At 43.0% G+C, this 15,273-nt stretch overlaps 1 protein-coding gene across 13 annotated transcripts in view; it reads left to right on the top strand.

Moving 5' to 3' along the window:
• Positions 1-1,302: 1,302 nt before the first annotated feature.
• Positions 1,303-15,273, top strand: part of UNC80 (unc-80 subunit of NALCN channel complex) — a 131,606-nt gene continuing 117,635 nt past the window's right edge. For all 13 annotated transcript variants that reach the window (XM_075756060.1, XM_075756050.1, XM_075756055.1 and 10 more), the window contains exons 1-6: positions 1,303-1,499; positions 2,781-2,829; positions 9,807-9,963; positions 10,811-11,109; positions 13,751-13,874; positions 15,050-15,123. In XM_075756060.1, coding sequence (XP_075612175.1) covers positions 1,408-1,499; positions 2,781-2,829; positions 9,807-9,963; positions 10,811-11,109; positions 13,751-13,874; positions 15,050-15,123 — 795 coding nt within the window. In that variant the 5' untranslated portion in view covers positions 1,303-1,407. The remainder of the gene's footprint in view (positions 1,500-2,780; positions 2,830-9,806; positions 9,964-10,810; positions 11,110-13,750; positions 13,875-15,049; positions 15,124-15,273) is intronic.

Below are 15,273 nucleotides of genomic sequence, written 5' to 3'. Positions count from 1 at the left end.
CACTGGGTTTTCAGCAAAACTGCTTCTCAAAGTACCTATAAGGAAGGAAATAGGTGGTGTTGATCAGTTCAGCTCCTGTTCCAGGAAGGAATGACCCCTGTGAGTCTTAAGTGCCTAATGTTAAGTAGAAAGACAGGAAGAAACGTGGCCTTGGCTGGTTGGAGCATCTTTCTTTAAACTTGCGATCTTTTTATATAAGCAATGCAATATCACTTTTTTTTTTTTTGTGAAAAAATAACTGATAAGGGTGGATTTGTCTTTCATTTTATTCTATTAATTATTTGCAGTAGTATACCATCTTCTGATATCCTTAGGTATGTACGGAGAGCTAATCTAACAGTGACTGAGAAATATTTCCAGCAAACCTGACTCAAATATATCTTTGTATTAGTCAAATCAGTCTAGTGTCTATTTGGAAACACAAGTAACTTTGCTTTGGAACTCACCATCCTCTCCACCTCTGTCTCACTTCCTTCTGTGTAAGAAAAACCCGTGGAATAAGTACCCCAAACTTCCCCTGCTCCTACCACCAACCTTCACTTTTGGAGAGAGTTTATTACTTGCTTCCCTTCTCTCCCTACTCTTGAGATAATGAGTATCTCCCCATTTAACAGCCTTGCTCCATGCTGCAGCAGACCCTTCGAGGACTCCTGCCTTTGTAGATCCAAGAAGGGGAACTTGGCTTTATAAACTATTCATGAGCTCCCCAGCACCTCGAAAAGCCCTCTTTCAATTCCGCTCCTCTGCGGGTGTGAGGAAGCTTGGTCAGACTCCACTCGATTTGCAGGAGCAGCCTATTTGACCTTGTCCCTGCTGCAGGCGGGTGGCGAGGGAGGGAAGGAAGGAGACGCCTCCTGACCCCACCGGTCCTCGGCTGCTCTGAATCTTCCTCTCGCGGCGGGTTTGCGTGGCTTCGAAACTTTCCCGCGGTGCGCGTCGCGCCCGAGGGAGGGAGGGAGAGTCAGCAGAGGCCCTGTTGCGCCGGGGCCAGCGGGAGGAGCAGCCCCGCGCCCCTTCCCGGGAGCTGGAAGTTTTGCGGGAGGCCGGGGGCGGCGGGGCGGGCCGGGGTGGTGCCTCCCCCGCCCCCGCGCCACCCGCCCGCCCTCCCCTGTCACCGCCTGCCGGCGCGGCTCTCGGTGCTGGGAGCTGTCCACAGAGGGAGGTGCTGAAGGCAGGGAGGAAGCAGAGGGACGCGGACATCTTCGCTCCCCTAATTTCCTCCCTGCCTTCTGCAGCCATTTTGCACCAGCAAAGCTGAAGGGAGGTGTAAGAGGGGAGGGAGGGGGTGGGCTGCAGAGGATGAAGGGAAGAGGGTAAAGAGTTACGGAGAGCAAAGAGGCAGCCATGGGAGATCCCGGCTGGTGTGTCTTCTAAGACTGGCTCACAGCAGCAGCTGTCATCAGCATCATGGTGAAAAGGAAAAGCTCAGAAGGCCAGGAGCAGGACAGTGGCCGTGGCATCCCTCTGCCCATCCAGACCTTCCTATGGAGGCAAACCAGGTGAGAGCAGCGAGCCCTGGGTACTTGGGATACAGCTGCAACAGGGCAGAGGAAGTGGGGAGGGTGGGCAGGCCAGCTGCTGCCCAGTGGCGGGGAGGAAGCGGTTACTGCAGCTGCAACATGAAGGCGTGAAACAAGCTGCTCTCTTTGCACTCAGTATAGAGCAATCTGTGTGTATCGGGAATGGGGGGAGGACTGGAGGCAGCTTAACCTGGTGACAGTCCCAGACAGCTTCTTGATTTGACTTTAAAACATCCGTGTGTGTGTGTCTATGCACCTCTCCCCTCCCTGTTGTCTGTCTTCCCCCACCCCCACTTCCACCCCCACTTTTAAGAGGGCTGCTGGAGCTCTGGTACCAGAAGCAGCATCCCTCAGTGCTGCACTGGACTTGCAGCTTTGCTTGTATCTGTATTTGCAGCTGTTCTGGAAGTGTAATCTATGCTTTGAGAGGTCAGCATGCAAACAGATACGTCAAAGTCTCACCTTATTTCATTGGACTGGAGAGTAATGATGTGTGAGGGGCAGGCTGAATATATGGCTGGGGCTTTATGTTCCTTGTGAACCCTGTCTTAACAGAATTCTAAACTGAAAACATTGTGGGGGCTGTGGGGGGGGAGGTTGGAAGGTTTGAAGGTTGTGGCTCTAATTTAAGGCGTCAGTAGCAAAATCCCTTTATTCTACTGTTTCAGTGTCCTCAAAAAAAAAAAAAAAAAAAGCTGTAATAAGGTGACCTGATTAATTTTTTTTAATATTCAACTCTGATCCCATTCTGGAGCGGAATGACAGTAGAGGGTAGGTGTTCTCTATCTACAGGGTACAGGCCTGCATTTCATCATAAGCCTTCTGCATCAGCAGTTGTGGAGGAAAATACTTAATACAAAACTGGCAAATGGATCTCAGGCTTAAAATAGAGGCAAGGCAAAGTTCGGTAATATTTAACACATTTTAAACAGAATATATTGAAAATCTTTCACTGAGGTAAAATGGCTGAAAACTATCTGATGGAAGATTTTATCCATGGGGAATAGGACTTTCCTTGAGAGTGGATTAACTGCCTCTTGGCATATCAGTGTGGGTAGTTTTGTCTTCTAGAAAAGGTAATAGCATTTTGTCAGATGTCATCAACAGGTATCTGAACATTGTTTTGGCCTTATATCTTTCTTTACATTAAGTTTCTTAGCCTTTTCTCAAGCTTCTGACATGAGAAAAATCCTAAAAATAACTAAGCAAAATCCACACATGAAGTTCTGGGTCTCTAATACTTTTTCTCCCTTCCTTCAGTGCATTTTTAAGACCTAAACTGGGGAAACAATATGAAGCTTCCTGTGTGGTATGTACATGTTTCTCTTTTTCAACTCTTGTTAGTAACTAACTTTTCATGCAACTCGATCTGACCGTGGTGGCTGATCAGCTTACACCAGAAGTGGATTTTGTCCATTCAGCTTAATTTTGAACTTTTATCAGGATTTGAAACCTTTTTCCATCTAGAGAATTTGGATATCATGTGCATCTCTAGACACAACAAAAATATATTGATTTGGATATTAGTAATTGAACTAATTAGTAATTAAATAAAGTAAATAATGATATGGGCAGACTAAGCTATGACAATCTGGGTCTAAACTTGCAGTTCATCATGTGTGTATGTGCTTTCAGATGAGATTGATGTAATTTCAGTTTGCGATTGCCGGAGATTTTTCAGACTTAAAATATTGAAAATCTAAACATTACTAATAGGATTTAAACAATACTTTTACCATTGCACAAGATGAAAATAGCTCCCCTACTGGAAAATAGAGGGAGCATGTCTTAGAAGCATAATTAAGGATATGTTATTATGCAGATACTAATAACTCTTATTTCTAACTGCATTTTGAATGAAAACCCAATCCACTGTCTAAAGGGAGGAGAAAGGGAAGGCATGCAGCAAGTTCAAGTAAGATGGGTATCTAGGGAATTCCAGAATTCCTTGAGCTGTTGCTGATCTTTGGATGACTTAAAGTACATTAAGCAGTTGCAGCCAAACTTGACAGACTGGAAAAACTTGGTCTGGACGTGTATCTTAATAGTTTAAAGTACTTAGATCTCTGCAGCAATTTTCTGACTTCCTTCTCACAAGATATTAAGCTGGAGAAGCCCTAGCTGCTGCTGACTAGTTTTCTTCTAAGAAATCCATAAATTTTTCAGGGTTTTTGCTAGATACTGAATACTGATAGAGGAATGCTGGTTTAGTGTATTGGTGAGTAAAAGGTATTGCAATTCTGGCACATGGAGCAAAAAGCATCGTCACTGGTTTATACCACTGACAGTTCTTGGTTGTTCAGAAACTAGAAAATGGAGCTTGTTGCCTTATGGCCCTTATCAGGAGTTTCAGGAGTGCACAGGAGCAATGCCTTGAAGTACCTATAATCTGAGGCTGTGGCCCCACCAGCGAGCTAGTATCTGTTACTGTTGGGTGGAGGGACAGAGCTTCCTTCTCTGTGCATTCTCCATGATGTACCTACCTGTCTGTGACTTCCTTGTGCTTCGTGCTGTACTGTTGGCATCAGGTCTTCCTCTATGTCTCCTAGGCTGATTCTAAAGCACCTGTCTTCTATGAGCACATATCTGAATTTACTAAGTGTAAAAAAAAAAAAACAAAACCAAAACCCCAAACAAACAAAAAAACCACACCTAATCCCCAACCAAAAAATCCAAACACACACCCCCACCTGAAAAACCAACCAACCAAAACAAAACAAAACAAAAAAAAAAAAACAAAACAAAAAAACCAACCAAACTCCAAAACACAAAAAAAAACCAACTGCAAGACAACATAAATCACACACTTCAGCCAAGGGAAAAGGAGCTCTGGAAAAATGCATTTATGAAGATCCAATCCATTTCCACCCCTTGGATGAGGGAGAACTTGATTCACCTCCAATTCTTAATGTAATCATTAAATTATGGTAGAAAGCTTTCAAAGGTGGGGCTTAGTTTTGAGCAATTGATTGGATACAGCCTGAGCTGCTGCATCTGCCATGTTCTTTTGCTCATCGGTTTCCGATTCCTGCCAATGCACAGGAATGTCTGCCCATACCAACACCTTCCATATTATCCAGTGCGGTAGCAGAGTGCTGTGTGGATGGGTGAGACAGGGTTTCTGGAACTTGACAGGTAGTTGGCTTGTCTTCTGAAACATCAAGCTGACTATCTAACACCCCTGTATTGACTAGTGTGCCTAAAAATACTCTGCACCTGTTATATGATCTGTCCTTTTAAAATTCTCTAGCCAGAATTGTTCTAGGCATGTCTATAGGCTGTTAACTGTCTGACAATGCATATCACACAACATTGTGTAGTATTCTATTATTATCCTTGGCTCTAAACTTGCTGCAGTAGAATTTGCTGTATATTGTGCATTGAGGAAGCAGATGCTGGAGGCCTAGATTCAGTGAGTACAGCATCTGGTCTGCAAGAGCAGATTGCATTGCTTCTTTGAGCTTTGCTTTATACTTTAAATACTTGAGGAAAAACCTAGCCCTTTCATAGCTGTGTTTTCCTTACCTGAACAATCACACTGACTTCAATTAGTCTATGAATATTGGCCTTAAATCACCCCCCACACACACATTGCCTTACACTGTCTAAATGCTCTTGTGCCTCAGTGTGGATTTGATGTTCTTCCATCTCCTCATTCTGTAGTTCTTCTGCCTTGACAGAATGTCATTCCTAATACACATGAGTCAAAGCTGTAAATGACCTCACAGGAATGCAAGTGCTGTACAAAGCTAACGTTTTTTTTTGGGTGAGGGTAAGGGACTCAAGGATATGTTTTAAGTTCTTTTACCCTGGATTGCAATGGGCATGGAAGAACCCAAACATTTTCTGGAGGGTCCTGCAAATTCAAAGTTTATCTCTTTTCTGTTTTTTTTTAACTTGTTTTTGCAAATGTAGTAATATGTTTTGTTGCTATGAATGATTAAAGAATAGATATGAAACAAAGTTTAAAAAAAGGCCACCTTTATTTTATCTAGCTAATGGGCATGGTTGCAGAAAACTGAGGTTTTGAACATGAGAATTTTCTGTAAATAAAGTGCTTGGCATCTGTGTTTCATTGCTTGTCAATGTTTGTATAATTACTATGTTTGGTAAACAATGGAGCCTTACCATCCCTCATACTGTGAACTCCTAGGTTAATGTTTTAGATCTTTCTAGAAACTCTTCCCTACTCAGAGGACCTTCCTCATTCTGACAGTACTGTCCGCCTACGTTTCAAGTTCTTTCCAGTCAGTCTGAAGTGACTTTAGCATTGGTCTCTGCTTTCCACCATGATGCACTAATATCTTTGCTCTGTGTCTCCAGGGTCCTTCTGTACATACACTAGGCTAAGCACTGGGCCCTGCTCTCCTAGCTTGCTGCTTTTTTTGCCCTTTTTTTTTTTTTTTTTTTTAAATATGAGATCCTCTACGGCCACTTCCCTTGAGGAGACCTGCAGCTCATCTGGCACTCCTGAGAGGATGGAACAGGGGCGTACTGAGCTTCACAAGGTCCTGGCTGTCTACTGGGGGTCTGGCTGACCCCTTGCTGCCTTATGCAGCTTACTGCAGGTACAGCTCCCCTGGGCTTAGAGCAGGGGAAGTTCATGTGACTTGAGCAAAGCTGTACAGGAAACCATGGCAAAGCCCAGCCAGAATCTGCTCTGTCCTGTGCTGCTTGTCTAGGCTTCTTCAGGCAGCTACCTGTTCCCATTCCAGCAGCAAAGTGATACGCAGGCTGGCTGTGGTCACAAGGCATTTAACAGCCTCTTTGGTTCTTGGTGGAGAAGAAGGTAAAAGGAGAACAGCAGCAGTGGGAAGGCAGCCAGACAAGTCTGACCGCCACTCCCTGTGAAAACAGATGGCATCACCAGACTAAAAGGAAAAATGCTTGTGTAAGTGGCCCTGAGGGAGCAGAATACATTCACACAGAGCACCACTGAAAGGGCCTGCCCTTTTTCCAGCCAAGGCATATAACACTGACTTTCCTCACTACCACCTTGGCAGATGTTCTTTATCCTTTGGCACGTGGGTTTTGCAGGCATGGACCAGCCTGCTATAAATAGGTAACTGTTTTCTTAGGCAAGCAGTGGCCCTGAGACTGCAGCTGCAGACCTATCCATAGCATGACAGTATCTCTCTTCTGACTGATTTACAGGGAGCTTACTTCAGACATTCTCATTCAGCCTTCTCATTGAAGCATGTAACTCCTCTCAGCTGTAGCAGCAGTTGCTTAGTTCATGTGCGGTGAACATTAGGTCTTTCATCTTAATGTCTGTATAGTCTCTGTAGCAGGTCCTGAATGTTAGAGTAGAGCCATAGCAGACCAAAAGGGAGGCTCTACAGGAGCAAATGATAACCCAGGGCCTTGCATCTTGAATGTCTGGTGTAGGGAGAAGCTGCTGTGAGATAGACCTGTATGGAGAACTCCAAGCAAATCCCATGGGAACACTTGTCCCAAGAACTGCATGTTCTCGTTGGCTGCTTGTGGCTGTTATCAGTGCGGAGAGTGATGCCAGCTAGGTCCCGTGCTGACAGTACATGCTCAGTGGTAATTGTGTGCCAGCCAGTGCCCATAACACACAGGGACACACTCAATGGTTTCCATATAGTAGTCTTTGTGTTAGCATTTTTCTGGCAACATAACAGTACTTCTGTCTCAGATGCTTGTGATCACATATGCTGTTCAGGAAGCTAATTTTTCATTGTGGTACAGAAATATGTTTAGCTTTTTGCTCTGGCCAGCAAAGAACAGAGGAATCTGGTGGCTAACCATGTAAGAAAAGATTCATGTGGCTCAGAAACACAAAATGTTGAGGTGAATACTTTGTCCCTGATGCCATTGAAGTACCTGCAAATGAGATGTTGAATGGAAAGCCAGAAAGCAGCAATGTGTCCTCCATCAGACTTCAGAATAGTGTTGCTGCTCACAGTGATTTTTTTTTTTCCTCCCCTTGCTCTGTAAATTGAATAGCTTTGTCACTGTACTGAAGCATGAGCTAATGGTTTGGCTTTTCTACTAGGGTGACAAAATAATTTCTTTTGATAAGCCTAGGTCAGCACTGGTGCTTGGCAGGCCTTTCAGTAAGCTAATTCAGCTCGCTAACCGGGTAGAAACTACTTGCCTCTATGCTAAGCTTCATTTTGGCTTGTGTAGAGGCTTGACTTGGCTGAATGAAGGCTTCAATGAGCCACAGAGCTCATGCATGAGTAGAGGTGAGAGTGTGTCGCTGGAGCACAGATAAGGAGTGGCACCCTGTCCCTTTTTAACAAAAATAAATAACATCTCATGATGTTCACTGGCTCAGACTTTGTGTTGTTTCTAACCATGCATTAATCCTGCACCTCTTGTCTTGCTTCTGGGAATACTTTGCTGCTTTGTTCTCCCATTTTGTTAGGTAACCTTGTCTGGGATAGTTCTAGACCTCTGTTGTCTTTATTCTAATATGCTCTCAACTGTTACTGTAGTTCAATGCCTTCATGGTTCCTGAACTGAATAGAATAATCAGACCTTAGAACAAGTACCCGGCTCCCCCACCTGCCCAGGCTTTCCAATCACCAGACATCCCTGAATCTCAATGGGCTTTGCAACTTGCTCTTGGATGTCCTGCCAAACTGCCCAATGGAGCTGGTGTTACTGCTTGTGTTCCCCCCACTGTTCATGAACTGATAGGAATGCATGGCAGGAGACAGTTTCCCTTTGTAGACATGTTATCTATGCCCTCCAGTTTCGGCCACTGCTCCATAAAGAAAAGCTATTGACTTTTCTGACTAGAGCCTGGGGTTTCTAGTAGGTGGGCAGCATGACTTTGTACCGACATATTTGTCGGCAGCTCTTACGTTTATTGTCGGTATTTCCTCAGGTTCAATTTGTGTTGCTACAGGCTCAGTCCTCTGTAAGCACACTCAGTTCTGAATACTTCCCAAATACATCTGTGTAAATCATACAGTCCCTCTCCCCCTCTCTTAGTCTGTCTATGCCTGGTGCTATTGCAGAGTTTTGGTCTTAGGTTGTAAGTACAGATAGATGTGTTCTCTGCCTCCGTGGTGGGCACAGCAGAGCTGTTACGGGGATGCTGTAATACCACAATGGTGCACTACTATCCTTGCACTAGGGCATCCTCTTGATGGAGGAGCTCATGACTGCCCATGCTGGCAGATGTGGCCGTGACCTGAGAGAACAAATGCGCACAGCTACTGGGGAATGCAGAAGAGTGCATGCTACCACTGGTTAGCATGCCACACCTACAAATGCCTGGTCATTTAGGAGAGGTAGGTTACGACTGCTGCCCTTTTTGCCTTTCTTCTTTGTAATTAAGTCCATTCTTATTATCTCCCCCCCCCCCCCCCCCCCCGAAAAATTGTTATGACTAGTGTTGAAGGATAAGCTTTATGAATCTGGAGTGAGGGCATTTTAAGCATCCGTTAGGTCATGAATGCCAACAGTTACGTGTTTGCCCAGAGCCTGATAAAATTGGTGAAACAGCTTGTGAACAAACAGGTAGCCAGGAGGCTAAGCTGGTATATGGCAATGACACATGCTATCAGTAATGCATTTCTTCACTTTAGGAACTTCAGTGAAGGAATATAACTGCCTTTGTGACCTATAATGAGATCATTGTATCTGATCAGCAGAAGAACTTATTGAAATGGTTGGAGCAACTAGCAATAAGGAACTTCCTCAGGGATTTCAAAGGCAGATAGTCTTATTTTGTGTTGCTTGAGGTGGAAATAATTAACTTGCTGCAGCCATCAGCTCTTTTAAGTGTTCACAAAACCATTACATCATGGCTCGACAAAAAATTTTGTACACTGATTATTTTTTGTGGCAGGGTGTGAAAACATTTCCTAAGGCCCATATACCTTTAATGGGTTGCCCTTTATGTTACACTGAACTGAAAGAGCATGTGTGCGTGTGAGAAGCATATCCAGCTCTCACATCCACAAATACAGGCTTCGTTAGCTCCTGTGACTTCCAACAGGATTACTGGCATCCCAGATTAATACCCAGCACAACTGTGAGTCTGGCTTGATGTTGGCACTTATTAATATGCACATGATACTTGCTTTAATTCTTTTTTATAACAGAAAATATAGAGTGGCCCATTCATTTCTTAGCCAAGTATGTCCATATGTCTGGTGTCTTTCAGGAAAAATATTCTAAGGTCCGCTTTAGTTATATAATGAAAATTTACAGATTACAGGTTTTTAAAACTGAATGTTGTATGTACTAGAAGGTATGTGCAGAAATAGATATATAGTGTCTTTTTTTCTTTGTTCTTACTTTTAGTCTTTTGAAAGAGTTTTAGTAGAGAACAAGCTGCATGGCCTTTCTCCAGCTCTCTCTGAAGCCATCCAGAGCATTTCTCGCTGGGAACTTGTCCAAGCTGCGCTCCCACATGTGCTGCACTGCACTGCAACATTGCTCTCCAACCGCAACAAGCTAGGTTAGTGCTTATATGAATTTGTTTTTTCCATTACTGACATTATCGGTCAAAATATGGCAGATTGGTGCTCAGGGTGCCAACATACTCTAAGTCCTAGAATCCCAGTTAGTTCATTCTGTGGATCGCCTTTCTTGATCTGTTCTCATTTATATAAGGGTAACCTGTGAGAGCTTTTCCAGTGAAGTTAATGGTCTGGTGAGCTGAAGAGTTAAAGTAGTTCAATATTTTGCTAGTTATTTTCCAGAGAATTTAATAGAACTAGCTTTAGTAAAAGTCTTACCACCCATCAGGCATGAGTTCCTCAAAGGAATACATATTTCTTCCAAGGCACAGTGCAGTGCCCAATTGCAGCAGGTATTGTTAATATCTTCAGTTCTGGTGGTTTTTCTCCCTTCTTCTTTTTATTCAGACTAATGTGTTTGATTCTCAGCAGAGGAGTCAGATAATAAGGATAGAACCAGGTCCAAATCTAACTTACTTTACTAGTCTTTTAGTGATTTCAGCAGTGGTTTCAGCAGGAATTTGCTTCATGAGACATGCCATTCAATAGAGTCAAACAGACAAGACTGTCAGGCTTTTAGGAGCACTCTATGTCCATGTTTTCAGTTGCCTTGCAACCGACATTTCAAGGACTGAACTGGAAATGCTGTGAAGTAAATGGAGACTTGTGAATTAGGAGGTTTCAAACATAATGAAACAGAATGCTGATACTTTTTAATGGTAGAATTTTAATTTTCAAATGCTTATCAGGACATTGGATGCCCACTTTCCTGTGTGGCTCTGAAAGTCTCAACAGTACCATTAATGGAAACCCTGTGAGATACTGTCATGCATTTTTTCCATCCAGGACATCAGGATAAGCTTGGAGTAGCTGAAACAAAACTTCTTCACACTCTTCACTGGATGCTGCTGGAGGCCCCTCAGGACTGCAGCAATGACCGATTTGGAGGAGACAGAGGCTCTAGTTGGGGAGGGAGCAGTAGCGCCTTTATCCACCAGGCTGAAAACCAGGGATCACCAGGACATTCCCGGCCCAGCACCACAAATGACGAGGAGGAGAGTAACAGAAGGAAGTTCTTCCAGAACTCCATGGCCACAGTGGAGCTCTTTGTGTTCCTTTTTGCTCCTCTTGTCCACAGGATTAAAGTAAGTGGAATACTGGTGGGATACTTGTGTGGAGACACCTCTGAGCAGGAAAAGGATGATTCTGCCTTTGTGATTGTTAATTAATTCAGCCTACAGTGCACACTGGGTGACCACTGGAAATGTTTTAACAAGCTGGCAGAATTCCACTGCCATCAGGAAGAAATATTTCCAGTGACATGAACAATCACCACAGTATCAGGCAGACACAAAGGGAAATAAATCTGAAGTGAGCCATTTTCAGCTCTCAGGAATGTCAAAGATCTGTGGCTCTTGTGAAGTCTTTGGGACCCTGGAACCTGCGGAAAGGATTGTGAGCTTTGGCTTGCTCCAGTGATTCTCAACCATTGCTCAGAAGGGCCTTGCAAGCTTTTCAGGGATTCCACCATGGGGCTGCTACTGGGATTTGTTGTTGTCACTACTAATCATCTTGATGCTAATTACCAGGAATGTGCGATAGTGGTATAAGCATGGCAGTAGCAAAGGCAATTGAGCATTCCTTTGTTCTGAAGTTGGAAGCAGGCTGCAGGCTTCCTGTCTGCCGGCATCCCTCTGTTAGTTTTATGCTGAGTGCATCAGCTTTGCAGAGTGGTGTGATGAGGAGACGTTTTCTGTATGCTCTGACTCCTGCCTCTTGTCTTTAGTCTCTCTGGAGGGCTGCTGTTTAGCCTTTACCTTTCCAGCTAGGCCTTGGAAGAGAAGCTGGCTCTGGAGAGTAGGTGCTTGGAAAAGGTCTATAAAGTCATGAAGTGATGCAGGCTGTTATCTGTGCTAATCCAGCCTTGTATGCTGCAACGGTTGAAGAAGATAAGAAAGTACAGGAAATAAAGGATAATCTTTTTGTTAGGGCAGGTGAAAGCAGGTCTGGAGAGCTAGAATCTTTCCCTGCTTCTGCTGCCGAGTTCCTGTACAGTATTGCTCAATTTATTTAGCCCAAATTTTTCACACTTGTTTACTAGTTCCACATTTTGTCTGTAAGCTTCTGGAACATGACAGGAAGAAATGCTGAATTTTTCCCAGTGCTACACACACTAATGTGGCCTGCCCTTTGAATAAATGAAATGAAACCAGAGGTAGACCCTGGCTATTAGAGATTAGGTTTCCAATTTTTTTATATTAATCTTTCTGGGATGTAGTTTCCCATTTACAACATGGGGTTAATAACAATATCTCAGGTTTACCATGAAAATCTCTGACATCTCTGAGATACTGTAGTGATGAACATTGAAAAGCCCGTGAAAACATGCATGTTTCTGTCATCAAAGCAAAGCTCAAAAAAACTGAGGTAAATGAGGTATGTGACTGGCTCACTAAGTTAGCATTGTCCCCTCTGTGTTTCACAGAGGTAGAGGTCTCAGGGGAGGAATACTATCTGACCAGATAACCAAGGTAATGCATGTGCTCAAGGAAGGTGATGCATGTTTGCACAGGTAGACCTAAATGATGGAATTCCTAACTTCTGAGAGGATTTGTGTATTTAGCAATGTGTTTTTAAATGAGACTTTTGGGGGCTGAGAGGCATGCATGTGATCCTGTAACTTAACAACTGTAGATAAAAGCGTTGCCATGTCACCAAAAGCTAGCAGTGCAAAGTGAAAATGCAACATGTGTTACTGCTACCACTTCCAAAAGTCTTTCAAGGTGCCCCTTAGTAAAAATACTAATTAAAAGCAAGCTTAGTTTATAACAAGGCTTGGGAGCTCATTATGATGAGATAGATAGCACTAATGAACAGTAGGGAATAGAAGGGCTGGACAGCTACAAGCAGCAGCTCCTGCCATTCCTTTAGCTCTGTCTGCATCATCGATTTCAACTGCTGAGGCATGTGGTGCTATGTCAACAGGAGATGGTGGAGCAGCTATAATTATGCTGCTAGAACTGCTATTACCATGTTTGTTTGCCTTATGGGGATAGCTGGACTATACCAACATCAGTGTCTCCTAATGTAAATATGACCTCAGGTCAAGTAAGTGCATACCTGCACCTTGATCCTGCTAAGATTTACTTGTGTACTAATTTACATTATTTCAGCTACTTGCATATGTAAAACAACGATGGCACAAGTGTAAGTAGCACTAATGTCTCTGTATTGACGTAGCTCAGGTACTAATGATGCTAGTAACAACATTATTGTATACTGCTATTTCATAGTAATTTGTTACATTTCACGTTTCCTCAATTTCTAAGTAATATTTTAATATTTAGTATTCTTATTCTTTTGGGGCAAGAAGTTCAAATCTTGGAGTATAAATCCTAAGGCTGAGTTTGAATACTAAATATGAAGTGGTTATATATGGTCAGAAGGGGATGCTTTCTGACACAGGAATGACCTTTTCGTGTACAGCTTAATGTCCTGGGAAAAACAGGGTTCATTAACTACTATAGAAATTTCATTTGGAAAAAAGCATCTTGTATATTTTTGTATTGAGATTTCCCTATTATTTTTTATAGCTGTATTGGAAATGTGTTGATGTCTGCTGAGTAGTGTCAGTGGCCCTTGAGTAGGCATATATTGACCACAGAACTGCACATGGTATCACTCATTTCTTGTAAGATCTGTGTATCAGAGAAATGATAATCCTAGACTGGAAACAACATTTTTTTGTGTGAGCTTGTGTGATACAACCTCTGTTTGTCTTTCTAGGAGTCTGACCTGACATTTCGGTTGGCTAGTGGCCTTGTTATTTGGCAGCCTATGTGGGAACATAGGCAGCCCGAAGTTTCTGCCTTCAACGCCCTTGTAAAACCAATTAGGAACATCGTTACAGGTCTGTGACTTTGCTGTGGTAATGTAGCTCCTGAGAGCTGGGAAACCTTTCCTTTCTTTGCCTGATGCTTCCTTATGTAGCCATCATATCTGAACGAATATGTTAATCCTGCAGGAATTAACCTTTGAGAGTAGTTTAAGGTTATTTCCCCTCAGAGTCAACCAACATTTGCATAATAATTAAATAGGCGATGAGAGAGAAATCACAAACAGGAAATGAGAAACTCTTCAGCAGAGTTATCATTTCCTGTCAGCCTCATATCTCTGTTTCACCGTATCTTCCTTAGTTGCTAAGAGGGGCAAAGGCAGTATCTAGCAGCAGCCTGACAGAGGTGGAGAAGACTTTCCCAGACTGGCACTGAACAACAATTAACAGTGAAGAGCACACAGTTGGCAGCGTAGGTTCTCCTTCTATGTAAAATTTGATTTTTACCATGTTATGAAATTAAACAAAGTAGTTTCAAGAGGCTCCAAAGAAGGCTTGGGTTGTGAATTCACTTTTGCATACTGGAAGGTGTTGCTCCTCCTTTGTACTTCATCCATAATGATGCTTCCAAGCCTTGGTGTCTGGCCTAGTTCTAAAAGAACTTTTTTACTTTTATGTTTTTAGACAATAGTTTTGCATAAATCCTACAAGGTAGTGAATTGGAAGTGTGCTGGGTATATTACTGTGGCATTGTTTGCTCATTCTCAAAAGCACAGAACTGTAATTTTCACAGTAGTGAAAATGTAGTTCACGAAATCAGATTTTTCTGGTTACAAGTCATTTTGAATGTCGTATTCTGTTCCGAAGGCTCTGTAGGTCTCTGAATTCGAAATATTCAAGTCTTTCAAATTATTTAAAACTATTTTTGACATCTAGCTCTTCTTCCCTCTGCTTCAACTTCTGGAATCAAAAAAAGGATTTCAGCCCTGGAATGAAAAAATGGAATTAGTCCTAAGTTTTCTTTGACTGTTGTAATTTTTTCCATAGATCTGGAGTGGGATCAGAAAATCCCCAAAATTAAACCTGTCCTTTTTTCTTTTTCTTTTTATGGCTGTGGCTAATGCCTCAGAAGTCTGCAGCAGAGAGACGCTGCTTTGGGTTTGGTTTTGTTTTCTGGTTTATCCTTTCAGTGGTACATTTTAATATTAGAAGTGATTCCTGAAATGTCCTCCTTTGACTTCTTTTCTCAGCTAAGAGAAGTTCTCCCACCAACAATCAGAGCGTGACTTGTGAATCCCCTAATCTGGACAGTGGACATACCGAGGTAAGTCCTATGCTAAGGTTAGACAAGCTTGAATAAGGAGCTGAGGGAGGGGAGAAATTAGTATTGAAACAGCACTTGCAGTTACCACCCCAAAGTATTACATCTCCAGAAATTACAGTCCTTCACAGTTCTTCCTAAGGCTCGCAACCT

The sequence above is a fragment of the Balearica regulorum genome, chromosome 6 (assembly GCF_011004875.1).
Source record: "Balearica regulorum gibbericeps isolate bBalReg1 chromosome 6, bBalReg1.pri, whole genome shotgun sequence".
Taxonomy (NCBI): Eukaryota; Metazoa; Chordata; class Aves; order Gruiformes; family Gruidae; genus Balearica; species Balearica regulorum.
This window is presented reverse-complemented; position numbering and strand designations above follow the sequence as displayed.